Source organism: Oryx dammah, unplaced genomic scaffold (genome assembly GCF_014754425.2).
Source record: "Oryx dammah isolate SB20612 unplaced genomic scaffold, SCBI_Odam_1.1 HiC_scaffold_16, whole genome shotgun sequence".
Classification (NCBI taxonomy): Eukaryota; Metazoa; Chordata; class Mammalia; order Artiodactyla; family Bovidae; genus Oryx; species Oryx dammah.
The window spans coordinates 8,705,995-8,733,555 of NW_024070200.1; the positions used below are offsets into that span (position 1 = coordinate 8,705,995).

At 39.4% G+C, this 27,561-nt stretch overlaps 1 protein-coding gene and 1 non-coding gene across 3 annotated transcripts in view; both read left to right on the forward strand.

The window, feature by feature from the left end:
- The window catches only part of ATG2B (autophagy related 2B), a 77,671-nt gene extending 51,065 nt beyond the window's left edge, over positions 1-26,606 (forward strand). The window contains exons 30-42 of one of the 2 annotated variants that reach the window (XM_040257084.1): positions 1,923-2,125; positions 2,878-3,104; positions 3,942-4,050; positions 4,974-5,168; positions 6,105-6,206; positions 11,512-11,590; positions 12,658-12,865; positions 15,821-15,890; positions 16,162-16,244; positions 16,838-16,959; positions 17,550-17,704; positions 18,353-18,502; positions 21,616-22,573. In XM_040257084.1, the coding sequence (XP_040113018.1) occupies positions 1,923-2,125; positions 2,878-3,104; positions 3,942-4,050; positions 4,974-5,168; positions 6,105-6,206; positions 11,512-11,590; positions 12,658-12,865; positions 15,821-15,890; positions 16,162-16,244; positions 16,838-16,959; positions 17,550-17,704; positions 18,353-18,502; positions 21,616-21,846 (1,934 nt within the window). In that variant the 3' untranslated portion in view covers positions 21,847-22,573. Of the gene's footprint in view, positions 1-1,922; positions 2,126-2,877; positions 3,105-3,941; positions 4,051-4,973; positions 5,169-6,104; positions 6,207-11,511; positions 11,591-12,657; positions 12,866-15,820; positions 15,891-16,161; positions 16,245-16,837; positions 16,960-17,549; positions 17,705-18,352; positions 18,503-21,615 lie in introns of both variants that reach the window. The other variant, XM_040257082.1, reaches the window with a different exon arrangement.
- On the forward strand, positions 7,136-7,207 carry TRNAS-GGA. The gene has a single exon. It is a non-coding gene; the product is annotated as a tRNA-Ser (tRNA).
- Positions 26,607-27,561: the final 955 nt, after the last annotated feature.

A 27,561-nucleotide genomic window follows, 5' to 3' on the forward strand; every position in this document is an offset into this window, starting at 1 on the left:
GTTTGTGTTTATTGAGTATCTAGTAAATAAATAATACTGGCCAGAGGCTTCCCTGGCGGCTTAGCAGTAAGGAATCTGCCGGCCAGTGCAGGAGATGTGGGTTTGCTGCCTGGGTGGGGAAGATCCCCTGGAGGAGGAAATGGCAACTCACGGCCAGTATTCTGGCCTTAGAAATCCCATGGACAGAGGAGCCTGGCGGGCTACAGTCCATGGGGTCACAAAGAGTCGGACGTGACTGAGCAACTGAACAAAAACAACAACAGATTTTTATAGGGGAGACAGATAAATTGCAAGATAAAGCTTATGTTTTCTGGTAGCTTATAGTTTAGTAAAACAAACTGGCGCTAAACCAGACTGATGCTAGTGTTTAGAATGACTGAGAAATGATGGAAGAAAACACTCCAGAAGGTAGTATATACTCTATAATCAGTTTGGAAAAAATTTGGAATCCTCTCTTTAGACTGGTGAAAGCTGAGATGAGTTGGCTTTGAAAAAGTAGATAGGACTTAGGTGTGTAGAGGGAGAGAGAAGATAATTTTAGCAAGGTCATTAATGCTAATAGAATCACAGATAGGCATGTGTGAGCCTTAATGATGTAGTAACTCAGGCTATTAATACTGTAGCAAAAGTTCCTTTCTTATTGAGAAGAATTAGATAATAACATTAGATAATTGGGAGGTGCCAGACAGAGAATTCTGAAAGCCAAGTGGACGTGTCTAAATATTTTTGAAGTATTTATATAGAAAACATTTTATTCTATTTAGATGAGCATTCTTATTTCTACATGTTGTGAAATCTTAATTTTAAAAAATTGTTTCATGATATGATAAAAGTCTCACATTCAATGTTGCTTTCATTCTAATTTAGAATAAATCAGAGCTGAGGAAGCAAATGGGAATTTTTAGCTCCCTATGTACTAGGCATTATTTGTAATAAATGTTTGCAGCTAACTTACTTATGCTGGAAAGAACAGTTAATGAATATTTATTGAGCAGCTTCATTATCCAAGATTCTGTACTGGGTGCTGGGCACTTACAAGGGTGAATGGGTTCAACATGCTGCCACAGAAGAATTTAAAGTGTAGTTTGTGAGCCTTGTGAGGCTAAGATGTCACCATATTCATCTTAGTCCATATAATAGGATTTGGTTTGAATGAGTGAATGGGGAAAGAATTAATGAGTCTAATAGGTGATATAAATGTATAAAAATAAGTGTTCACATACAGATTTATTTTTTTAATTTTATTTTTTGGCTGCACCTCTGCAGCATGCGGGATCCTAGTTCCCCAACCTGTACCCCCTGCACTGGAAGCAAGTCCACTTGCTAACCACTGGACCACCAGGAAATTTCCTACATACAGATTTTGCACACATGCAACTTTTTGTCTTTATATTGAGATAGCTGATCTGTGTCCTGTTTGTGTATCCAGTGCCCCAGGGAGTCTTTTTATTGCTCGGAATCATTCCCTGGCTGAAGACATGCTCAGGAACTGCTCCAACCCCACCATCCCCAGACCCCAAGTAGAGGTTTCCCGTAGTTGTAGGAGAGGCAATACTAGGTGCAACTATTTCCCTCCCCTTCGCTGTATCGTCCAAGGAGAGTTTCTTCCAGAACGCCACCTACAGGGCATAATTCAGTACGGAATTCTGGCTATATCTGCTGCCGAATTCCTGAACTTCTCTGACACTGAATAACTTTGAGGAGATGTCTGTAACTTTATGAGTCCATCGTTTGAAACTTCAAACTTATTATTAGTCTTTTTATTAGAAGTCAGAAGATTATTGTAAGAAATCAATGAGATACTGTGGGTGAGAGCTCTAACATAATGCATAACTGACACATGACTAAAGTGTTTAATAAATATTGTTATTATTGATGTTCCGAAATTTGTCAAAATTGACTGTTGTAATCTTATCCCCTAGGTGTTTCTGATGAAAAATCTCAAGTTCAGGAACCATGTTGTTCAGACCTCTTCCTGTTTCCTGATGAGAGTGGAAACGTGTCCCAGGAGCCTGGCCCCACTTACGCCTCATTCACCCACCACCTGATTAGTGATGCAGTGACAGGCGTGCCCACGGAAAATGACGACTTTTGCATTCTTTTTGCACCAAGAGCAACTGTTCAGGTAGTAAATAGATAACAAAATTAAAAGTCTTGAAATAATGTTATAAATAGAAGTGACCAAAGGACACATGAAAAAGATTCTTTAGATTTTGTTAACTCTTCACAATTCAGAATTACTTCCTTTTGTAATTTACTACTGATGCTTTGTAAATGTTTGTTATACTTTACCCTTTCTATGACACATCTGTGAGGGACTCGGAAGAATGCTATTTGTAAAATCTCCTGTGTGGTTTATTGAACTACAGAGGAAGTATGTAGTTTGCGCCCTGAAGTACCTCTTCAGGGTAATGAAATGAAATGGCAGAAGAGTTCTATACAGAGGTGTTAACACAAGAATTGGGAAAGATAAGACGTGGTTTGTGTGAGGCTGATGGTTGACTAATATATGTAATTTCCGCTTTATTGTCATGCTCACATTTAAAAAGCATAGTCTGGATTTAATGAATCCACAGTTCACTAAACAAAATGGTTAAGCATCGACTCTATACCTTTTTATTATCAAACAAGTAGTAAAAGCCAAATTGTAGACTATAAAAAATTCTTAGAAATGATTCACATAGAAGAGCGAATTCGTTTTGTAGTGAATGAAGCAAAGTGTATTATGTGACAGTTATTGTCAGTATTTAGTGTCCCCTTTATATAAGGAAATTATTCAAAAGAATGCAGAATCAAGACGTTCCCTTGAGATGTGAATGGTACTCAATGGTTTCTACTTAGATAAGAGAGTATGTATTAACTGTTCCTTTGTCTTAGGAGAAGGAAGAAGAACCAGTTGTAAAAATAATGGTTGATGATGCAATTGTGATAAAAGAGAATTATTTTAGTCTGCCTGTTAAGAAGACAGATACTAGCAAAGCCCCGTTACACTTTCCCGTTCCTGTCGTTCGGTACCTGGTTAAAGAAGTCTCTCTTGTTTGGCATCTTTATGGAGGAAAAGATTTTGGAACAGCCCCTCCTACTTCTCCAGCTAAAAGTTACATGTAAGTTAATTTCTACATACATCTATTTGGCAGGCCAATATATCCTTTTCATAAAAAATACATAGGATTTGCTCTTTCAAGATTTATTAATAAGTATGACCCAGAGCCTTTCTGTGTTCAAAAGGGAGAAACAGTTACATGAGCAAACAAGGGCAGTGAAGTGAAGGGTCTGTCAGGAGTTAGGGGCCTCGTGTGCCCCTGGTTCTCTAGCATCCAGCACCCGGCAGGGTACCAAGCACAGAGTCAATGCCTCTGAAGTACCTATTAAAAGTGAGTGCATTATCCTTTAGTTCTGAAAGAAAACTAGACAGAGAGACTAGGTGGAGACTGGGGGCAAGCGTTCTCATTGGGGTGAGGAGGGTCAGAAAAGGCTTCATGTAGCGGGAACCTTGGACACAACATTGTGAGGACTTTTTCTATTTAAAAGTGCTTTTGAAAAAACTTGACACTTTACTGTAATTCTTTTCTGTATTAATTGGAATTTCTCGGACTTGTCTTCTGATTCTCAGAGGTTTCTGAAGTAATAGGAACTTATAAGGAGGTCTCATTTCTTTTACGTCTGTCTTGTGATATGAACACCAACATCATAGTTAGGTTTTTCTGTAGTTTTAAATATTTAGCAAATAGATGATTGCTATGATGACAGTAATAAAATTTAGCTCTCAGTGCCTCCCAGGTATAAAAGATGTGGTTTTAATGTATAAATACAGTTTGTGGCAGTGTTTTGATAGGTCTGTAATCTTGTTTTCTCTTTTCATCTTGTTATTTTTCCTGATATCATTCGTTGCCTTCCTTTGACTATTCTTTTAATAAAAGATTTTATTTTTTCATTTATAGTAGTCCCCATAGCTCACCTTCTCACACACCTACAAGACATGGACATAATATGGTATGTGGGGGAAAAGGAAGAAACCATGACTTTTTAATGGAAATACAGTTAAGCAAGGTAAGGTGGCATTTTAAAAGGAAAAATCCACTGAAGTAGTAGCATTAGTGAGGGTTCTTTGGTTCTATCCTGCCCCCTCCCCTATATGATCTTGGAGGCTAAGTGGAAAAGTACAGCAGACTTGTATAAATCTTACCTCTTACTCTTTTTCAGATATTCTGAAAAGATTTAGAGTTTTTGTTTTTCCAGGCTACCCCCTAGAGCAGTGTCTCAGAGTTGAACAAGCACCAGAATCCCCTTGAGGACTTAGTAAAACACAGGTCGCTGGGTCCAGAGTTTCTGGCTCAGTAGGGCTGCAGTAGAGCCCATGAATTTGCATTTTCACCAAGTTCCCAGGTGATTCTGATACTGCTTTACCCAGGAGCACACTTGGGGAACCACCGCCTTGGAATGTCTCTGGGGAGGCCTGCGGTGGAATAAGCACACAGGTCAGGTCCTGTGTGAACATCTAGAGACAAGTGGGGCCAGGCTGCCAGTGACCCTGATGCATTTACTTCTGTCAGCTTGTCTGGGGTTCTGATAGGTGTCATATGTTAGGGTGCTTACCATGGTAGTGGTGACAGCTTCATATACTTAATGGTATCCTTGCCCCCTTCTGGAATGTGAACGTTGCCTCCAAGCAGTTTCAGTAGGGACACAAGATGATAATTTTATGACTTAATCCTATTGAAGGTTTTGCTTGAAAAGGATGAGGATTTTACCAAGGTCAGACAGGAAATGTCAGTCAGGCTTATCCTTGTATGGTCCAGTACAAATGGATTAATAAGTAAATATGTGAACAAATGTAGGAGTGTTACACTGTTCTCTGAAAGCGGAATCAGAAGCTGAGAATTTAATGAAAATGTGATATTTTACATTTTAAAGAGAAAATCTGTTTTAAATAGAGTGTAGAGCTGGTTCTGTATTCTCTCTCGTCTGTGAAGGTGAAGTTTCAGCACGAGGTCTACCCGCCCTGCAAACCAGAATGCGAGTCTAGCCTTGTGGAGCACCCGGTGTCACGGCAGGTGTTCATCGTGCAGGATCTTGAAATTCGAGATCGTCTGGCAACATCACAAATGAATAAATTTTTGTACCTGTATTGCAGTAAAGAAATGCCTCGGAAAGCTCATTCCAACATGGTAAGATTTAAAACTTAATATATTTTGTTGTTACATTTGTTTAGGAAAAATATTTCTATTATATCTAAAATATATATAAATTATACCTATTATAACTGCAGAAGATTTAGATTGGGGAAAATTATGAGATTTTCATTTTACTATTAAAATCCCTTTTAAATATGCTGCTTAAAGTTTTATTTTTAAAAAATTATTTTGGGACTTCCCTGGTGGCCCAGTGGTTAAGACTTTGCCTTCCAACAGGGGGTGTGTGTTTGATCCCTGGTCATAGTGCTAAGATCCCACATGCCTCACAGCCAGAAGACCAAAAAATGAAACAGAAACTCTGTTGTAACAAATTACCTGAGGAAAACCAGAAGTCCATTGTGATCTACACAAAACACTTACACAAGGAATTCTCTTTTGGTCCAATAGTTTGGACTCTGCACTTTGATTGCCAAGGGCCCAGGTGTGATAACCTGGTTAGGGAACTAGGACCCCACAAGCCACACAGCATGGTCACACACACACACACACACACACACGATACTGACACAGAATTGTTAGCAGTGCTCAAGATTTCTGACTTCGACCATTTTAGTAGCATAGAAATTCTCAGCTCAGGACTTTGAGAAGAAAACATTATGGAGGTTACCTTTGGAGCATGGGTCTGTGGATTTCGATTCAGGGGCTTAGCAGATTCCTTTGAGACTGCAAGTACGACATTATCATTTGCTTTTTTTTTTTCCCTCTAAAAAGAATCCATATCTTTCATCAGATTCTTAAAAGAGTATCTGACCAAAAAAAAGTTAGATTCCGGATTCTAAGGAAAGAGGGTGAACCAACTTTCTGTTCTAATATAGGGACTAGATTTTTTTTTTTCTCTCGCTCTTTTTAAATAAAAACAAGGTCATAATGTCGTTGGAGAAAAATGTGTTTCTCTTTCTTGTCTTGCAGTTGACAATTAAAGCATTACACGTGCGTCCAGAGTCTGGCAGGTCCCCACAGGAGTGCTGCCTAAGAGTATCACTAATGCCACTTCGCCTCAATATTGACCAGGTTTGTACTGCAAACATAATTGCATGGAGGTATGATTAAATAGATATCCTGTGTTCAGAGTGAGAAATTTAATTTATTAGAATTATAATGTTGTTTATTATTTAAAGTGTATGGAGTTTGCATAATTAAAACAGACTTCTGCTGGTAAAAGACAGGACAAATTCATTAGGTGTTTGAAATCTGAACTGTGAGTAAACATTATTAGATGTTATCCTTCTGTCTCCTACTTGCTGTCTACATGACAGAGCACTTAATACCTGTCTCTTATGTTCTCTGATCTTTACACACATATACCTGATGCAGATACACAGGTGTTTTCAGGAGATGGAAGGACTCCCTGATATATATTATTGAAAGGTATAGGGGGCTGTAATCACAGCACCTGTAAAGGAACTCCTGGGCAAAATGACAAATTAGTAGATTGGCACTTAAACAGGTCACAAATGAAACAGATTTATGGAAATAAAGGAATTCATTTTCCTGTATTCTAGCAAGCACCCCATCAAACAGTTCTGGGTTTTGCACTCACGCAGAGAGCAGTCTAAAGCATAGTTGGTGTCTCCTTTACAAGCTCTGTTCAAGGCTTCTGAAGATGGGATGCTTTGCAGAGTAGTGGTGAAAGCATGGGTTTGCGGTCAGATCTGGGCTCACATCTCAGTTCTCTTTTACTAATTGTGTGGTTTTGGGTAAGTAACTAACTCTCTAAGCCTCAATTTCTTCACTGATAAAATGGAAAACATAGTACATGTAGCATTTTTTAAAACATGAGGATTAAATGAGACTAGCATCTGTAAAACACTTACCTTGGTGCCTTGCACACAGTGTTAAAGATCACAAGTGTTAACTGTTACCATCATTAACTGAAGCATATAACAACTGTATAAAATAAATGGAGTTTTTATAATAATCTGCTTTTGAAATAGGGGGCTTCCCTGGTGGCTCAGAGGTTAAAGCGTCTGCCTGGAATGCAGGAGACCCGGGTTCGATCCCTGGGTTGGGAAGATCCCCTGGAGGAGGAAATGGCAACCCACTCCAGTACTCTTGCCTGGAGAATCCCATGGAGGAAGGACCCTGGTAGGCTACAGTCCATGGGGTCGCAAAGAGTTGGACATGACTGAGCGACTTCACTTTCACTTTCACTTTGAAATAATGAAGCCTTCCTGTTGTATCATATATATTGGTGTGAGCTCGGGTTTAGAAGCAGCGTATATGTTGGGTAGTAGTATTTGTTTGCTCAATAATATTGATTAAATATTGTTGATTCACTATTTAAGTAAGTAGCAGATATATCAGAAATAATCTTAAATGATGTTTATACTGTAAACAAACTATAGGCCTAGCTCAGAGAAAATGTATTGTGAAGCACAGACGTGTAGCACAATTTTACATTACTATGTGTAGCTTCTGAGCTGGGTCAGACTTGCCAGTGTGTACTTAGATTTATGTTTTCTCATTATGATAAGAATCTTTTGAAGTCTGTATTTTAATTTATCCATATTGGCCTAGTAGGACTATGGTGCAGTATTTATGAAATTCAATCTGTGAAAAATCACCAGTGTGAGCAAGAATTTGAGCAAGATTTATCTTTATGGCATGACTTTACCAGCCTTAGCAAGCCCAATTTTCTCTAATAAGCCTTTTCTTTAATATTGAATGTTAATTTCTTCTGTAGAACTATAAAACAGTATGATTTTAAAATGGAGAAATATTAATCTTAGCAGAAAAAAATCAGGGAAATAAATGTTATGGCTAAACTGCACTGGATCAGAGCAACATGTTGTTTGCTCATGTTTTTAAAAAGCTGCATTGCTCAAAGCTCAAAGTACCGGTAGGACAGGCAGGACACTGGGGTCATTAAGATGGAGTGATTTCCATGATGGGAGGTAAGGAGATGATGGAGGTTGTGTAAGTAGGATGCTTGAGATCCAAAATCTGAAGGGGCCGGATTTCCTGACTTTCTTAGTCTAGTGATCATTTTAGTATTGAACTGCCTGGAAATCTGTGTAGGGAAGACATCAGTTCAGTTCAGTTGCTCAGTCATGTCCAACTCTTTGTGACCCCATGGACTGTAGCACGCCAGGCTTCCCTGTCCATCACCAACTCCCGGAGCTTGCTCAAACTCATGTTCATCAAGTTGGTGATGCCATCCAACCATCTCATCCTCTGTCGTCCCCTTCTCCTCCTGCCGTCAATGTTTCCGAGGATCAGGGTCTTTTCCAGTGAATTGTATTAATTCCAAATCATTTGCTGAGTGATTGTCCCAGGTCTGAACTAGGATGCTGGGAATACATAGATGAAGAAACATCTCTTCCTCAGAGATCTCTGTGTAATGGAGAGACTGCCAAAAAAACAGAGGACTTTAACACCCTGTGATGAAGATAGGCATAAAGATAAGTCCCACTGAAAGAGGGCTTTTAGCCTGGGCTGGGAGTTTGGAAGATGAGGGGTGATCAGGAAAGGCTTTCTGGAGGTAACACTCAAGCTGGTCCTAAGGAATGTAAAACTGAATATTTGTAAAGGCATTGAGGGCCTAATGCAGGTTATGAGATGAGACGCGAGGCCATGGGGTAGGACAAGGGCCCAGCTGAGGCTGGAAATGGTGAGCATGTAGCAGCACCAGTTCGCATGTTTGTGATTTTTTCAGCATCGCCTGAGTATGACATTGCAAGTATTTCTTTTAAACGTTAAGTCATGTCTCACTGATAGTAGCCTTTATCATAGGACCTTAAAGCTAGAAATAACTGTTTTATAGTTCAAATTTAGTATAAATAAACCATACTTTTTAAATTTAAAAAAATGATTGTACTGAGGTATAATTTGTATATAATAATAGGCAGAGATTTTTAGGTATACAGTTTGAGTTTGACAAATATATACACGAGTAACTACTGCACCGGTTGAGATATAGAACAATTTTTGTACTCTACAAAATTCGCTTGTGTCCCTTTGTGGTCAGTCCACCATCCCAAAGCAACCGCTGATCTCATTTCATCACTGTAGAGCAGCTTTTTTTGTTCTACAGCTTATAGATGGAATTGTATCTGGGTTCCTGTTCTCAACATTATGCCCAGGAGATTTTTCTGTGTTATAGCATGTATCAGCAGTCCATTCATTTTTATTCCTGAGCAGTGTTTCATTGTATGGGTACAACAACTTGTTTATTCATTTACTTGCTAATTTACAATGGATTGTTTTCTTGTTTTTGGCTCTTAATGGATAAAGCTGTTATGAAATTTGAAGTCTTTTAATGGACATATTTTTCAGTTTCCTTGGGTAATTATAAACAGGATGTCTAGTCATAGGGTGAATGTGTGTTTACAGTCGTAAGAAGCTGCCATGGTTGTACCATTGCAGGTTCTCGGCAGCAGCAGATGAGAGCAGCAGCTGCTCCATGCTCTGACCAAACTTGGTGTTGTCTTATTAATTTTGGCTATCTTATTTGGTGTTCATTGCCATTTTAATTTGATTTCCCTGATGACTGATGGTGCTGAGCATCATCTCATGAGCTTTTTCAACATTTGTACATCTTTTTTGAAGTGTCTGTATTTTTCTAGTTTCAAAGTTAGGTTGTTTGTCTTACTGAGTTGTAGGAAAGATTGAGGGCAGGAGAAGAGGGCGACAGAGGATGAGATGGTTGGATGGCCTCACTGACTCAGTGGACATGAGTTTGAGCAAGCTCGAGGAGATGGTAAAGGGCAGGGAAGCTGGCGTGCTGCATGCATTCTATGGGGTTGCAGAGTCAGACACGACTGAGCGACTGAACAACAACAGAGTTCAGCATAGACACCAAAATCAGCCATTTGGAGAACATTTTTAAAGCTGATGGTTAATATCTCTTTTTCTGTTGTTTGTAGTAAAAATGTGTAAAAACCACTGCCTTGTTAGTCGTCCTTTTCTCTTTTTTTTGAAGGCAGTCATAGAGGCAAAACATTTATAGTATTAAAATATTGCCATCTGGTGGCAAAAGAATAGCATTTTATATACTATTAACATGTAACATTTGATAGATGTATATATCATATCTGGGCTTCCCTGGTGGTGCTAGTGGTAAACAACTGTCTGCCAAGGCAGGAGACGTAAGAGATGCAGATTCCATCCCCGCCTTGGGAAGACCCCTGGAGGAGGGTGTGGCAGCCCGCTAGTGTTCTTGCCTGGAGAATCCCTCGGACAGAGGAGCCTAGAAGCCTATAGTCCATAAGATTGCAAAGAGTCGGACATGACTGAAGTGACTTAACATGCACATGTACCACATATATAGCGATTTATAATAAATATATAAAATATAAATAATATACAAATATCTACATAAATACATATGTGTAAAGAGTAATAATATAATGAACAATTCATCAACTTACTCCCCGACTGCAGAACCAGAATATTCTAATACTACTGAAGCTTGTTCTTCCATCTAGCCCTCAGTTTCTCGTGTGCAGCATTACCTAAAAAGTACCTTTTTAACATCCATCATTGATACCTCTGACAAGTGTGATCAGTAGTAGGTCAGACCCTTTGGAATGCCACTCAGGCTTTCAGTGCGCTATGGCATATTGTGACCTTGTAATTCACTTTCACATTGTGTTTTGGTGCAGTTTTAATGTTTTAAATTAATTTAAGATTGTTTTTAATGGAAAGAAGAATAAGAAAGAACAGGCTCAGGTATTTAATTTTCATATTCTCCAAAATGGATTTGTCAGTTGCTATGAAGCTGCTAATAATGGGCAAATATGGCTTGCATATACAACATCAAGACCAGTCCAGTTTCAGAAGAGACCACACTGAGTGGGTGATTTTATTTACTTTTAGTTTTTATTTTGAATATCATGTCCAGTGAAGAAAATGTACTCAGGCAATATAACCTGTGGTAAAAGCAGAAATAAGACATTAAGAACTTTTAAGTCATGTCTAAGTATTGAGTACTTGCTAGCTGCTATTATTATTGTTAGTAATACTACTGCTACCAATTCAGAGACCCAATGCTAAATAAGAAAGAGACTGGTATATTTCTATGAAAACTAAAATGTTCTTTGATTTAGAAATAGCATTTAATTTCTAACTCATCTGTACATTAATTTCCATATCTATAAATTAATGTTCTCAGAGTTGTGAGAATTAAGGAAGAGTGTGAGAGAGAAAGGAACTGAGAATAGGCACAGTGCCGGGCACAGCATAGGCACTGGATAAATTATAGCTGTATATGAACAATGAGTGAAATGTGAGACTTCACATTACTTCCTTTCACAGTTTTAAAAATAGCTGCACCTTTTTAAACCCTTTTAGTTATAATTACATCTCTCAATTTTAGGATGCCTTGTTCTTCTTGAAGGATTTCTTCACAAGTCTTTCTGCAGAAGTAGAGCTGCTCATGACTCCAGATCCAGAAGGTATTAAATCTGTAGAATCTGAAACAGTCTATAATGTGTACTTGGATTGATTTCGATTGTTACGAGACCTTTTTGAGAATGTACTTTCAGATCTTTTCTCTCATTTATATAAATGTGTTCCATGGTTATTTTTCTTTAGTTGCGCATATGCAGTTTATGTAAAAGTACTGTAGTTCCCCCTTATCCTCAGGAGGTACGTTCCAAGACCCCCAGTGGGTGCCTGAAACTGCAGATGGTACCGAGCCCTAAATGTACGAAGTTTTTTCTTTACATACTAGCCTATGACAAAGTTAAATTTATAAATTAGGCACAGGAAGAGACTAACAATAATAACTAATAAGAACAATTGTAACAGTATACTATAATAAAAGTTAGGTGACTATGGTCTCTTTCTTTCAAAATATCTTGTACAAATTTAATACCTTTTCCATCTTAGCTAAACACTTACTATGCACTGTAGCTATAACCTTTGTAGTTTGAGGCACGACAGCAAAATGGGCATGAATTCCTTTTTCCTTCATCACAGTTTTACAAATTTGTTCTTACTGTAGATCTTAGCAAGATGAACATATGTTTTTTTTTTCCTTATTAAGAACTTTCATCTTTTCACTTTATATATTGTGGTTTTTCTTCGGTGTATTGGAATTGCCAGCATCATTGTTCTTGCACTTTGGGGTCATTATTAATAAGATAAGGGTTACTTACCATAAGCACCGACCTGATAACTGAGACGTCCACCCAGTGACTCAGGGGCGGGATATGCTGGACAGAGGGCTGATTCACCTTCTGGTGGGGCAGAGAAATGGTGCAAGATTTCATCATGCTGCTCAGTGGTGTGCGATTGAAAACTCAGAAGTTGTTTATTTCTGACATTTTCCATTTCATAGTTTTGGACCGTAGTTGGAAAGTGAAACTAAAGATGGAGAGGGGGCTACTGTGAAAGATTTATCTGTAGCAGTAGTTATATTTATTAAACGAAATACTGTAAAACAGGTTAATTGTAGACTGGTTTAAGTTGCTCTAAAGAAGCATACCTAATTTTCCAAATGTGCACATTACCTTTTCAGTTAAAAAGTCTCCTGGGGCTGATGTCACCTGCAGTTTGCCAAGGCATTTAAGCACCTCAAAAGAGCCAAATCTAGTTCTTTCTTTCCCTGGGCCAAAGCAGCCTTCCCCAAATGGCAGTGCCAATTCAGTGCAAGCGGTTAATGGGGAAGAAGAGAAGGACTTCTCTCCTGAAGAAGCGTTGTTTAGTGATCAGCCCGTGTTTTTTAGGTAAATCATTTAATTTTGATAACAAAAGATGTTATTTTAGAGTTTGAAAGTTGTTCTTTAATGTGTTTGTGTGACACAGAAATCGTGGAATTACTTTAGCTTTTCTCTGCACTGGCTAATAATCAGTGGGTATGAGTCAGACATGACTGAAACGACTTAGCATACAAGCATGCATACTTATTTATATGCGGCTTCCTGGGTGGTGTCAGTGGTAAAGAATCCGCCTGCCAGTGTAGGAGACACAAGAGATGCGGGTTCAATCCCTGAGTCAGGAAGAGGAAATGGCAACCCACTCCAGTATTCTTGCCTGGAAAATTCCATGGTCAGTGGAGCCTGATGGGTTACAGTCCACGGGACTCTAAAGAGTTGGACATGGCTGAGCACATGCAAACACAGACACACACACAGACACACACGCACACAGAGGTGGACATGGCTGAGCACGCGCAAACACACACACACACATTTATATGTGGGCCCCACCCACATGCACCTCTCATTTACACATAATAACCCTGGCTCAGGACTCATCCTCCTGTTGATCCTGTAGCAGGAATTTTCTCTTCTCTGTTTCTTCCTTTTTCCTCTTTCTGTCCCTCTCTTCCTGATCAGCCTGTTAGTGTCTCCATGACCATGATGCTGTCTTTTTCCCTTACGCACCTCACCTTTAGCATCCCTCCCTTTTCCCTTATGGGGATTTTCTGTCTGGTTTCTCTGCCCTTCCCCATCACTGCTGTGTGTCTGTGACCCTCTGCCCTCTGACTAAGTTGGCATCATAGGGAAACCCAGGTCCCTGTACTGCTGCTGGCTGCTGTGACTACAGCCAACCACTAGCTGGTTGTCTGCCGTTTCCAGTTCCGTTCATTCTTCCCTTCTTTCTTTCCCAGCCCTTGATGGTGGGGATGGAGCCTAGGATCTATTGGAAGGAAAGAGGTCAAAGATCAAAACCACCTCTGTTATGAGAGACAACTCCTTTCCCTGGTTTTCTGTACTCCTCTCCTGCTGACAGCAGTGTTCCCCAAGTTCTGTCTTTCTCTCTAAGGTTAGACTTTAGGTGTGGCCCAAAGTGGGCAGTTGTCGTTCAGTCTCTGAGTCATGTCTGACTCTTGGCAACCTGATGGACTGTCGCCCCCCAGGCTCCTCAATCCATGGGATTTCCCAGGCAAGAATTCTGAAGTGGGTTGCCATCTTCCTGACTCAGGAGTCAAATCCGTGTCTCCTGCATTGGCAGGAGATTCTTTACCACTGAGTCACCTGGGAAGTTCTAAGTAGGCAGTACAACTATTTTAAAGTGTTTTCATGTTTTGAATATCTTGTGTATTGATGAAAATAGTCAGAAAATATAATAGAATGTGAGAATTGGAAAGATCCTGAAATAGAGGCTCTCTGGTGATTCTAAACTTTTCCATCATAAAGGAAGAGCCTCTTTTATTATTTTCCTACTTTGCTTTTTTATTAAAATTTTTTTCTATCAAAAAACTGTATCCTAAGAAATAATTTGATTCTCATTTTATATTAATCACGTATAAGCTGCCGATTTTTGTTCTTTGTGAACACTGGATAACCATTATAAAAAGAAAATCAAATCGTTACAGTTTTGGTCTGAGAACATGGAAACTTGGCACTTTTTAATCAGTTTGTGTAGCCTCACTTACTTAGGTAAATGTTTTTTCCATTAGACTACTTAATAGCTTGTAGATTTCTATTTCTACTCTCAAAAACTGCTAGAGTGCCTAGGACCCTGGTGTAATACTTAGTGATATAGTTTAGATTACTCACTTTACTGATGAGGAACTTAATGCAAGAGAGGAGAGGTGACTTGCTCAAGGCCACACAGTTGCCAAGCCAGGACTAGAATGGAGGTTTTCTTAATCCCCAATTCAGTACATTTTCAAATTAATGACATAATAGTCTCCTCACCTACAAACATTTATTCACTCCACAAATATTTATTGAACACAGTTTACGTATGTCAGATTTTGTTCTAGGTACAGTGAACAGAGTAGAGAAAAATCTCTATTGAGTTGAGCTTACAGATAATTAAAATATTTGATCTACGCTATTACATGCCTTGGAGGAACAGAGTGAGAAGGGTGACACAGGTGTTGAGGGGCTGTTGCTCTAGAACCAGATACAGACGGGTGTTCGGAAGATGAGGGGTGACCTGGACCCCAGACTTCCTGTAGTCACTGATGTAGATTCAGCACTTCCTTCTTAGTGTCGGTTAAGGACTTCTGCAGGATGAGTTGGTATAACTTAGTATATAACCACTGACATTAATTCTGTAGTAAAATGTGTTTCAACTTGCAATTTACAGTCCAACTTTTGTAAGCCAACTGCTTTTGTTTGATGTGTATAATTGTAATTTCATTCAGAACTCCTAAGTGTGTCAGTATCCTGTTTACAAGCATTAATTTCAAGTTTGTCAAAATTCACCAATGTAGATGGGGTTTAAAAATTAACTGATGAAGACACTTAGGCTCAGAGAGTTTAAATTACTTGCCTTGACTGTATCCCATATAACTGATAAAACTAGGGTTCATGTCTGGGTCTTCTGGAGGTTTGTTTCATCATGGAACTAAAATAAATACCTCAGCTCTTCTTTTTTACTTCTTGGTGATGATTATATTATTTGGTTTAATCTTGAAAGTTATTTTTGTTAGTTTACTCTCTGTATGAATTGAATACCTGCCAGAATAAATTTCTCTAACTTAAATTTTGTTTAGTAAACAAGGAAAGGGTTTTTAAAATAAAATTTATAAGATTAATATCATTTAGTTGTTGTATTGTCTTAAGGTATATGGCTTAAAGACATTCTCTTTTATTTAGATCTTAATATATCCACATTATTTATTTTGTGGTTTTTATTCTCCAGTTGAAAAGGTTAATTTACATCTAATTTCAGCTATTAGTAATTTTTAATATAAATAACTCCCCTTCTTTCTTTATCTTCAGAGAATTTAGATTCACATCAGAAGTTCCTATTCGACTTGATTATCATGGGAAACATGTATCAATGGATCAGGTCTGGAAATTTTGCACAAATATACAGAATTATCTCATTTGTTTTTCAAGTGACTCAGTTTTTAGGAAACTTTTTTGATCATAGTTTATATGTTTGAAATGAAGTGTAAGATTTTAAAATTTAATTCTGTTTTTAAAGTAAATATAATTTACTTAAGAATCTATGAGTAAAATTTAGATGTCAGTTGGGTCTTATAAAATACATGTATTTTTTGCTATAAATATTTTAGGTGTTTTAGCTTAATTAGTGAATTTTTTTTTTAATTTTAAAGGGTACATTAGCTGGGATTTTGATTGGTCTCGCCCAGTTAAACTGCTCTGAACTAAAGCTGAAGAGGCTTTTCTATCGGCATGGGTAAGTTGATTTATCATATGAGATTTTAAGATGTAGTTACTAAAGTTAGTTTACAATTAGCCAACATACATAATTTAATTATTTTACAATGTTATTTGCAGAGAGCTCATTTTTAGAGGATTTTTACCAGCTAGGGGCAATTTTTTTTTATTCTGAGAGAATAGTAGCAGTTTGAAGAGAGCATTTCCCCAAAAAGCAGCTATAGTTAGGATTTTTTAAAATAATTTCCCAAAGTTATAAATTAGCCTATATGGAAGTTCACAAGGTAATGGTCCTTAGTAGCTAAGAACAGTGTGACAATTTATAGACATTGAATTAATCCTATGCCAAAGCTTAGATGTTAAAGAAGTAAAAACAGTGGAAATGCACACTTGTATATATTACCTTAGCCTTTTATAGAAATTATTAGCATTACAATTAGGTTAAATGTATATATACACACACACATATATATGTAGTAAAATTGAACATCTATAAAATTTTATCCATGTAATTTGTAGATGTTTTTGTCTTCAGTAAAAAAAAATCCCCCAAACTGTGTAAACCTATAAATTTCACTCTTCTTCCCATATATTAATAGTCATTTTCTCTAGTTTGCTAGGTGTGGACAAATTATTCTCATATGCAATCACCGAATGGCTTACTGACATTAAGAAGAACCAGCTGCCAGGAATCCTGGGAGGTGTTGGGCCTATGCATTCACTAGTACAACTAGGTGAGTGTTCATTTTTTAATTAGAAGATGATTTATTTTACCTGATCAGTGATTTTTAACCCTTCTGGGATTATGGATGCCTTTGAGAATCTATGTGAGGATCATCTTTCCAGAAAAATCGACCTGTTAGTCATAGACAAAAAATGTTGCTTCCCATTTTAGGGGTTAAAAATCCAGGGGTTAGGATGATAGCAGAGATTTGAGCTCCAGTGCTCCTATTTTTCTTTTTAAATGTTTTCTTGTTGTGGTAAAAGTCACATAATGTAAAGCATACTGTTTTAGCCACATTTAACTGTGCGTGTCAGGGGCACTGAGGATGTTCACATTGTGCGGCTCTCACCATCATCTGCCTCCCGAACTCGTCACTTTCCTAAACTGAACTCTGTCCCCATTGAACACTTAAGTCCTCATTCCTCACCACCCGCCTAACCCACCTCCGGCATCTGCCAGTGTATTTTCCGACTCTATGAATTTGAGGAATATACGTTGCCTATTCTAGGTACCTTGTATAAATGGAAGCAAGCAGTATTCGTCTTCACCTGCTGTACTCCAGCACTCCTATTAATTTCTGTATGTTGACTGCTATTCTAGTGCAAGGCCTCAAGGACTTGGTCTGGTTACCAATTGAGCAGTACCGAAAGGACGGTCGCATTGTCAGAGGATTTCAGAGAGGGGCTGCCTCCTTTGGCACCTCGACGGCGATGGCTGCTCTTGAGCTCACAAACAGAATGGTTCAAACCATACAGGTATCTTTCCATAGACCAGCTTAATCTCCAGAAAGAGGGAGAGCCATTAGAAACACTTGACTTATTTTGGTTTTAAAATGGCACTGTGAAAATGTATAAAATACTGAGAATATTTTATTTGTGATGACTTAGTATCATTAAATTTTTTTTGATTAGCTGTCCATTGTTAAATAATAAGTAGAATAAAGTGGTGGACTACAGTGTCAAATTTGTTTGCCTATTTCAGGTAAACTATAACTATTAAGTTAGCCACAGATTTACTTCACCACATTTATGTGGGAAGATCATAGCTGAATGCAGTGAAGGCACTAGAGAGCTGATAGTAGCTGTATTCAGGTTTGCTAGTAAGTATTAAGCTCCAATTGTCCTTACCCAGTTGTGCACAGACCATGCATTCTCGTCTAGCCTGGTAACAGAGTGTTCTCAGAGGAGAGATGAGGAACTGAAAAAAGCTGCTCAGTGCAGATACTAATATATACGTTAACGTTCTCGTTATAAAGGGAATGCATTCTGGTTGCTGCAGAAGGGCCTGCCTGAGGGTGCAAGTCCCTCTGCTGTTCCTCACTCCCCTTAGGAAGTGTGCTGCTGGAGCATAACTCCCCAGACTTTGTTCTGACCCACTCTTTCCTCTCTGATGAAATGATCCAGGCAGCAGCAGAGACTGCGTATGACATGGTGTCTCCAGGCACCCTTTCTATCGAGCCCAAGAAGGTCAGAAGGTTCCCCCATCACCGGTTAGCCCACCAGCCAGTGGACCTGAGGGAAGGGGTGGCCAAGGCCTACAGTGTTGTGAAGGAGGTAAGTGGCTGCTCCAGGGAATGGACCAGGAGCAGTCTGCGTCCTTTCCTGGAGTTTGTCTGAAGAGCAGCAGGGCTTGGGCTTTGTTCTGAAGGAACCCCTGGGGTGGCTTTGGGACTGTTTTGCCACTGATGAGTGCAGATGTGTGTGTAGGAAAGGGGAGGGCTACGTCCTGGCCTGCAGGCTCTCAAGAAGGCTAGCGATCTCATGGAAAGACTGGTCTCTTTATGGACAGAAGCAAGCAAGGGTGGTAGAAACACCATGAACTCACCAGGGAAGTTTACCCATGTTTGTATTTTGCTGGTTTCCTCAGATTTGTTTAAAAAGCAAAATTTTTTAGGTTAATCGCAAACCCTAATTCCATTCCCATGCATTCACAATCCTTAAGATGGTACATTTTTTTTCTGTGCATATTTTTATAGTTTCATATAAGTATGTCATCATAAGCAAATACTATTGTTTATATTTTAAAAGTTAGCATAAATGGTATCATATATATCTGTAAATTTTGTCTTTTAAGATACATCCTTGTTGATATATGTAGGTCTGATTTAAACTTTTATCATGTTTCATTGTGTGAATATAGCATAATTTATTTATCTTCGTGTTGGTGGACATTTTACATTTTTTCCCCTAAAATACTACTATTGGAATGTCATTTAAATGCCCCTTGTGAACTCCGGGAGTTGATGATGGAGAGGGAGGCCTGGTGTGCTGCAATTCATGGGGTTGCAAAGAGTCCGACACGACTGAGCGATTGAACTGAACTGAACTGACTTGTTCACATGTGTAAAAGATTGTTAAAGGTGGAATTGGTGATTTGTAACTGTTTGAATCCTGAGACTTATTAAGCATTGCCAGATTTATTAAGCATTGCCAGATTGTAACTTAGTTGCACCGGTGAATCCTGGTTCTTTATGGATGTTGACAGGAGCATTCCCTCCCTGTCTTAATCTTTTTCTTTTTTTAATTGACATATGAGAAGTTTGAGGTCATTTTGTTGCAGGAAGGCGGACCCCTTCCAGGGCCCGAAACTGTCTCTTGTCTAACACTCGGAAATGAATTGTCCGAGGAGACACATGTGCTGACAAAGCAAGAGATTTTATTGGGAAAGGGCACCTGGGTGGAGAGCAGTAGGGTAAGGGAACCCAGGAGAACTGCTCTGCTGCGTGGCTCGCAGTCTCGGGTTTTATGCTGATGGGATTAGTTTCCGGGTAGTCTCTGACCAATCATTCTAATTCAGAGTCTTTCCTGGTGGCACACGCATCACTCAGCCAAGACGGATGCTAGCGAGAGGGATTCTGGGAAGTGGATGGACACATGGTGTCTCCTTTAGACCTTTCCTGAACTCTTCCAGTTGGTGGTGGCTTATTATTTCCGTATTCCTTATCAGGATCTCCTGTCATAAAACAACTCATGCAAATGGTTACTATGGTGCCTGGCCAGGGTGGGCGGTTTCAATCAGTGTGCTTTCCCTAACAATTTTACTTATTATTTGTGTATTAGGATTTCATTAATGATATTTTCCCCTGTTGTATTCCGACAGACAGAAGTGCCTTAGGACAGTCTTTTACCTAACAAAAGTAATCTCTGTGGTTCCAAATGCAGGAAGACCACTGAAGTAAAGCTATGTATTAATGGCTAAATAAAGGCAAGGCCATTGGTCACCTCTCTTTAAAAAGAGATTTAGTCGGGAGAATAAAGAGAGCTGGTTACCTGTCAGTTCTGTTCCTGTAGATGTCAGGATTGGGCCAGTTATCAGTAGACATGTTAGAAATCAGGTTTGTAAAAACGATCCTGGGCTTTCAGGCGTAGCAGGGGCTACTGGCAGCAGGATATTATAGCACTTGGGTATGCAGCACTTTGGGCTTCCCGGGTGGCGCAGTAGTAAAGAATCTGCCTGCTGGTGCAGGAGACACAGGAGACGATGGTTCCTGGGTCAGGAAGATCCCCTGGAAGAGGGAATGGCTACCCACTCCAGTATTCTTGCCTGGAAAATCCAGTGTACAGAGGGCTTGGCAGGCTATAGTCCATGGGGTCACAAAGAGTCAGGCACGATTGTGCAACTAACACTTCACTTCACAGATTGTGAAAGTGCGGACTAGATTTGGGGCCAGGACAAGGTTCCTCGATTTCCCTGAGAGTGTGAAGTTCTTCTCTCTATGCCCTTCACTGAAATGGTCACAAGAGGACAGTGCTTTGTGGCCCTTAGGGATCCTGAGTTAGACAAACGGGAGAGATTTGAAACCCATATGTGACGACTGACCAGTGACAACCGTGCGACGTTTTACCACCCTGGCTTGACCCACACATTTACATGTTCAGCTCTAAAGCTCAGCAGTCATGATTATTTTCATGTCACACAGTTGTAAGAAGGATGAAAAATGCTGCAAAAACTTCATTTCTGCTTATTAAACATGTTCCTGCTTTGTGTTCTCAGAGTTTTCTCTATTTAATAAAGTGTTCTATTTAGTCTCTTATCTTAATTGAATGTTCCAGTTATCTTTTCTGCTGCATAGCCAGTAATTTAAAACTAATTAACTTATTTTTTGGAGCTCAGTAGAATTAGGTTTTCCTGTTGCAGTTGAGTCACAGGAGCAATCGCCATGTTCATTTAGTGATTATATTTATTCAGGAAGCTTTGTTTGCTAAATTTGATTTAACCAGAGTGATTAATTGTGCCAGAGAAGCTATTCTTGGAGTATTAACTATTTCCGTGCACATCCCTGTGTGAAACTGTATAGTCTAGCTACATTTTCTGTACGTAAGTGTCACAACAAAATGCTGAGTCATAATTGTCCCTTACTTTCCCTTTGGAGAAGGAAATGGCAGCCCACTCCAGTATTCTTGGCTGAAGAATTCCATGGACAGAGGAGCCTAGTGGGCTATGGTCCATGCGGTCACAAAGAGCTGGACACAACCGAAGGACTACCACTTTCCCTTAGAATTGTCATAAAAGTAATTATTCTGGGTAATCTCAAAAGTACAGTTTCTGCTTTGATTTCCGTCTGGTTACAAACCTGCTCTTGATGAACTCTATAGTTAGTGTGTTACGAGATTATTTAGAGTCTTCTGAGCAGTGATTTACTCCCTTCTCTCCCCTCTTTCCTCAGGGAATCGCAGACACGGCTCAGACCATTTATGAAACTGCCGCTCGGGAACACGAGAGCCGGGGGGTGACGGGCGCTGTGGGGGAAGTCCTGCGCCAGCTCCCCCCGGCTGTGGTGAAACCTCTGATCGTCGCCACAGAAGCGACATCGAACGTCCTGGGTGGCATGAGAAACCAGATCAGACCAGATGTTCGGCAGGACGAGTCGCAGAAGTGGCGCCATGGGGATGACTGATGTTTCAGACGAGATTCTTGATGAAGACGAGGGGGCGAGATGTGGAGCAGAGGGTCCCACCAGCAACGTCAGAGGGAGCTCATTTACTGTGACCGTGCTCATCTCAGGAACAAAACCATTTCTTAGTGAAATAATTTAGTATCAAAGCAACATGCAACCAAAACCTTTTGACATTTTAGGGCTAGTTGGTACTTTCCAGTAAACATATTTGGTGGCTGGTGTCAAAAGTCCGTAAAGCATTTGCTGCCAAGTTAGTGAAATGCTTGCTTTTATTAAAATGACTGTAATCTTCCTTGTTACAGACAAGCTGTCATTGGAAACCTCCTTTTACAGTACAGGGTGCTCAGAAACGTTTTGAGTACTTTGAAAGCACTATATTTACGTTGCTCCAAGGAGTTGATTTTTCTCCAGGTTTAAAGAGAATCACAGCTTCAAAACTTTCATTAAAAATGAGAGACAGAAGCCACAGGGAAAATAAAAGCAAATAGGATTTTCAATATAAATATCAGTGAGGAAAAAATAACCCAGTCTGTTGGATTTAGTGTTCACGCCGTCAAGAACGTCGTTTCCATTTGCTCAGAAAATCCTTCTATGGGAGTTTAAGAACATGAATGTCGCAGACTTGTTCTGTTGTGTTGCACTTTATTATGTGTGTGTGTGTTTTGTGTGTTTAGATTAATACAAGTCATGTGCTATATTCTACATGTAATTTACAGAGTTACACAAACTATAAAGAGGACTAAGTGAAGGTTTTTGGCAAAGGAAGGTGACTCAAATGTAGTGACTTTCGTTTATTCTAAGTGTAATGAAAATGTGCATTCTATGATGAACTGGGGCCCATATAATTGTTTATTTGTTCAAATTTAAGCAGGTATAATGCAAGCTTATTAGGGGTATGTGGAAAGGGAGATTGAAAGTGGTTTGTGGAAAGGGAGATTGAAAGTGGTTTTTACTCTTTTGAAATTAGCCAAAAATCCTCCAAATATGCCCTAGTCAGCTATTTTGAAGCACCATTTTTACTTGGTTAACAATGTACATTTTGATATTCTGTCAGGAATGAATAAAGTATTTTTATTTAAAGGTAAAGTTGTTTTATGCTTCCATGAATATTTTGCTTCTCTTAGAGCATATTCATAGATGCAATGCTAGGATTTACTCCAAAATCCTTGGGAACACTTTCTCAAATTGATTTTGGTTAATGTTAAGCAGATCATTACCTAGATGTGAGAAGGAAATGGTTCTCCAGAACTCCATCTCTGACTTTAGATTAATCTAGCAGAAAGAAAACATAGGACTTTGTATTCATCCTCTATTTAAAGTGTCATGATGTGAACTCTCTCATTTCCTAGAATGGGGGGATGTCATCAAGTTGAAGTTGAATTTCAGAACTACTTTCAGTTTGGGGTTTGAAAAATGACATTGAATCAGTTTCATTCCTGAAACTTTCTACAAGAAAGCAAAAATCTGAACATTTAAAATTTGTAAAATTTTGTTAAGTAGCGTGTAATTCTATCTTGTTCTCTTTTTACTGCTGAAAAACTTGAAAGGCCAGTGCTCAGAAAACCACCTATTGAAGCGTCAGAGGACCATTTGTCCCTAGACCCCAGCTGGATGGAGCCCACCTAGAATGTGGTCCTGAGTAAACACGAATCATGGCTGTTTACTGTATGAAGCTTCAGCCTGCTTCTGGGGTGCTCTCTGGACACCCGTGCATCAATCCCAGCATTTTCCCTTACACAGAACATGCTGGGTATGGTATCTGTGATGAGTAATCAAACTGAAAAATGCTCAGATTTAAAAATATAAAATCTCCTTCTCCTTAACTTTTAAATATATTTTCCATACTGTATCTAATTGAACTTAATTAGTATAGGGAGAAATAATCATCCTCTTCTCTGTACTCTGAGTTGCAAATGGACCCATTTTTTGACAGATTGGGTTTATAAGTCCCATTAAGCATATCTTTATTATGTAATTTCCATGGCTGTCTCTTCTGCCCTCCTGCACCTGCTTTTGATAGAATCTACCTGAGGGATCAGAAACCTTGTGTCTCAGAAAGATTTAGTGTCAAGGGTCTGTTCGTTGTCACTTTAACCAAGATGCTCTTTACCTGAGGTGTTTACATGGAAGAACTGTGTGTGTGTGAACACTTTGCCATTGTTAAATATCCTTAATTTTTTTCTTTTTTAATAGTGTCTTTTCGAACTTTTACGCCACGCTGACACAGTAAAGCGTGTCGGCAGGATGCTTGTGCGGCCAGGTCTGTGACTTACCAAGTGGTGACTTTGCCAAGACATTCAGCTCTAAGCCTCAGTGTCCCCCTATGTAAATGAAGGGGCTTCTTATGACAGCAGAGATTTTCAGATGATTGGAGCATGCACACATGTGCGAGCAAGCATGCAAGTGTGAATGATGGTGTGGGATGTAGCACTTAGTCGTGGGCCCCAGGCCTGTGACACCTTGAACAGGTGGCACTGTTGAACAAGAGCCCTGGCCGTATGGCACCCGGCTCCTCCAGGTCTCTGATCTCTTCGACTAATGTGTTTCTGAACGGTGCCTTCAAGGCTGACCTCTGCATGGGGCAGACTGAGCATGTCCATGTATCGCTGCATTGAGTCCGTGTGTGTATCCCGCCGAGGGTCCAGGTAAGCAAGCTCGATCAGGAAGCATCAGTGAGTTTCAGAACCTCACAGGCTTACAGGAGCACAGTAAGACCGCCTTACATTATAAAGGCAGCAGGGGCCATGGTGACGTCTTCTCTTGATTTGGGCTGATTGGGATCCCCCGGGTTCCCTGCCTGTCTGTCCACAGACGGCTACTGTTTACAAGTACAATGTCTGCTCAGCGCTCGCCTTTTAGGACAGATAGGATGGCATATTTTTTTGTAGATATCATAGCAAAGACTTCCATTTTAGTAAAGCTTGAGTCCAATTTGGATTCCCACTTAAGCACATGTATGTAACATCAATATTTTTATAATACAGAACTCAAGAAAAAAAAAATCTTCCCAAGTAGCAATGTGCCTAAAATGGCAAAAAGACAAAAAAACTAGTATTTCTTGCTCCTGCTATGTGTCACTTTTAAATGCTGTTGAAATAGTTTCAGTTTTTAAGGGAATAACTTTTTAACCATCTCCTTTAAAAACTGTTCTGTAGGTTTGGTGCCTTTGTTCAATTCTCAAACAGGCCAAACAACTACACCTGCTGCTTGGGGGCCGCTTGCCACCCTCGGGTACTGTCGAGTCGGGTCGTGTGCCTCAAGCTTGCCCTCACCAGAGAGAAGAGACAGGGCAGAGGTGGAGTTCAGCAGTTTTAAACCAGAAGTCCACACTTGCACTAAGTAGTTTTAGGATTAACAGTTTATTATCTTAACATTAATTTAGATCTTATATATAAAAGCCACGTGACCTGACTTAAGGATAATCATTTAACTCTGCTTTGCTTCAGTTTTCTCAGACCTTTGTGGAGTGTCTTTCCTCAACTTCATGGGGACTGTGGCAGGGCTAGTGGTCTGTGGCGAGCAGTCTATTCCCTGCTTCCCTTAACGTCCTCTTGACGTGACTAAGACATGAGAGAAAATGTCTGTAAAGTTCTTTAAGCCTCTTGAAAGTAAAAGGCCCTATGCAAATACAAAGTAATACTTGGTTATCTGCAGATGCATCAATTGGATGTACCCATTGGTACCAAATTGAATAAATCAAATATAAGTTTGTGAGTCTCAGGTTAAAAAGGAAAGTTGTTTAGATAGTGTATAGATAATGAAGCAGGGGGAATCCCCTTACCAAGAAATCTTGTTTCTTTTTACTGGAAGATACAGTCAGTCTTTTCATTGAGAATAACTGAGTGCTTTAATGCCAATATATTTTTATCTCAATAGTTTCAGGATCATGCTAGGCACTCTGCTCCCTGTAATAGACTTTATATGCACAGTTGCAAGTCAGCCAGTTTTAATCAAAAGAATTTCCTTTTCATGGTAGTGTCTACAAGTCAAAGATAGAGAAGGCCGTCTAGTACATCACAATTAGTTTCTTTGGGGCGGGGGATACGAAATTTAAGTGAGTTTCAACAATTCATATTTTGAAATGTCAGTGATTTTGAAAAACAGAGGTGTTGCACATTTTTTTTGCCTCCTGTACCCAGTGTCAGCCCCTTGGTTTCAAGCATGTAGCCTCATAGAAAACACCAGAGTGCTATCTGATGTATTTCAGGAGATTGTAGACTTGATACTGGCTGACTCAAGGGCATCTCTAGTGCTGTGTGTGTCTTGGGCGGGGGTGGAGGGGCGGGGGTGGCAGGGGGCAGGGTTGAAATCGCAGTCCCTCCTTTAAGAATATGTTTACTTTGCTGTTTCCCATGTATTTTGTGTATATGACATGGCAGCTTCCAATTTCTAGTTGGATTTGTCTTATGTTGTTTGTATAATTTGCCAGTCACACAGGACTGTTGGCAACAGGACTGTTTGCTTTTCCATTGCGAAATTTGGTAGGGACTCCAGTTCAGCTCTTACGTTAATCCATCCCGATTTATTTTGGACATTGAATTGATCTCACCACAAGTGAAAAGCACGTCGTGTATGTTGACTGTCGTCATTGCTGTTTCCTCATGGAAGTAATTCTAAATGTAAATACTCTAAGAATACTGATGCTGTATGAGTATTTTTGTGGCTATGTTAACTTGTTAGTGTGACTATTTAAAGTATTATGCATTTAAGGATATTCTTGAAGAAAATTAAAATATTTACTCTTCGGAGTTTGCTTTAAACACTATGGTCTCTCTCTCCAAGAAATGCTCCCTGTATAAAAAGCCTGTATTAACATTTTTCGAAGCAGAGGGTAGGTCTGTGTCAGATCCTGTTCTTGGGAAATGGTCTTCCTCTGATCCTGGTACTTAGAGTAAATCTTGTAGCTTACCTACTACCGGTTTCTGAGATATCAGTATATAGGGCATATTCTGTTAGAGTTTGCCACTCCTTCCCCCTTTTGGATATTAATTGCTGCATTAGTTATTTTATCTCTAAAATGTAGACTTGCAGCAAACATAGTTTTGGTCTTAGGGACCTAGATAAATACTTGAAAAATCTGTTCTTTTTGGAGGAATCTTATTAGGAATATTTTAAAGAAATATTTATTCTTAAAGACAATACTTTGAAAGATGCTTTGATGACAGATCTCATTACATGACCGTTCACTTTGCACCATCAGAGAAAAGTCATGGGTCACAACATACCTCACACATGACTTTAAAAAAATTTTTTTTAAATTTTATATTGGGATATAGCCAATTAACAATGTTGTGAGAGTTTCAGGTAGACAGCAAAGGGATTCAGCCATACATACATATGTATCCATTCTCCCCCATACTTGTGAGAGAGAGGGAAGCGAAGCTTTGTGAGGTGCCTGCTGTGAGCCAGGTATTGTATTATTTGCATAACCTCGTAGCCCCTCTGAGGGGTGGTTATAATAGTCTTTGTTTTCCAGAGGAGGAGACTGAGGTTCAGAGAGGTCAGGTAGTTGCTCATGGTCTCCTGGTTTGACTCCCAAAGCCCATGCTCATTCTAGGATTTCATTTAAGAGGTGCAGTTGTCTAAATTAGTGAAAACTTCACTAATAAGGAAACCAAGAAAGAAGTTCTGCTAAAAAGTTGAGGTTAAAGGCTCTTAGAGTACTTGAGTCTGACAAACTTGCTTATCCTACATCTTCACCCCTCTCCCCTCCCC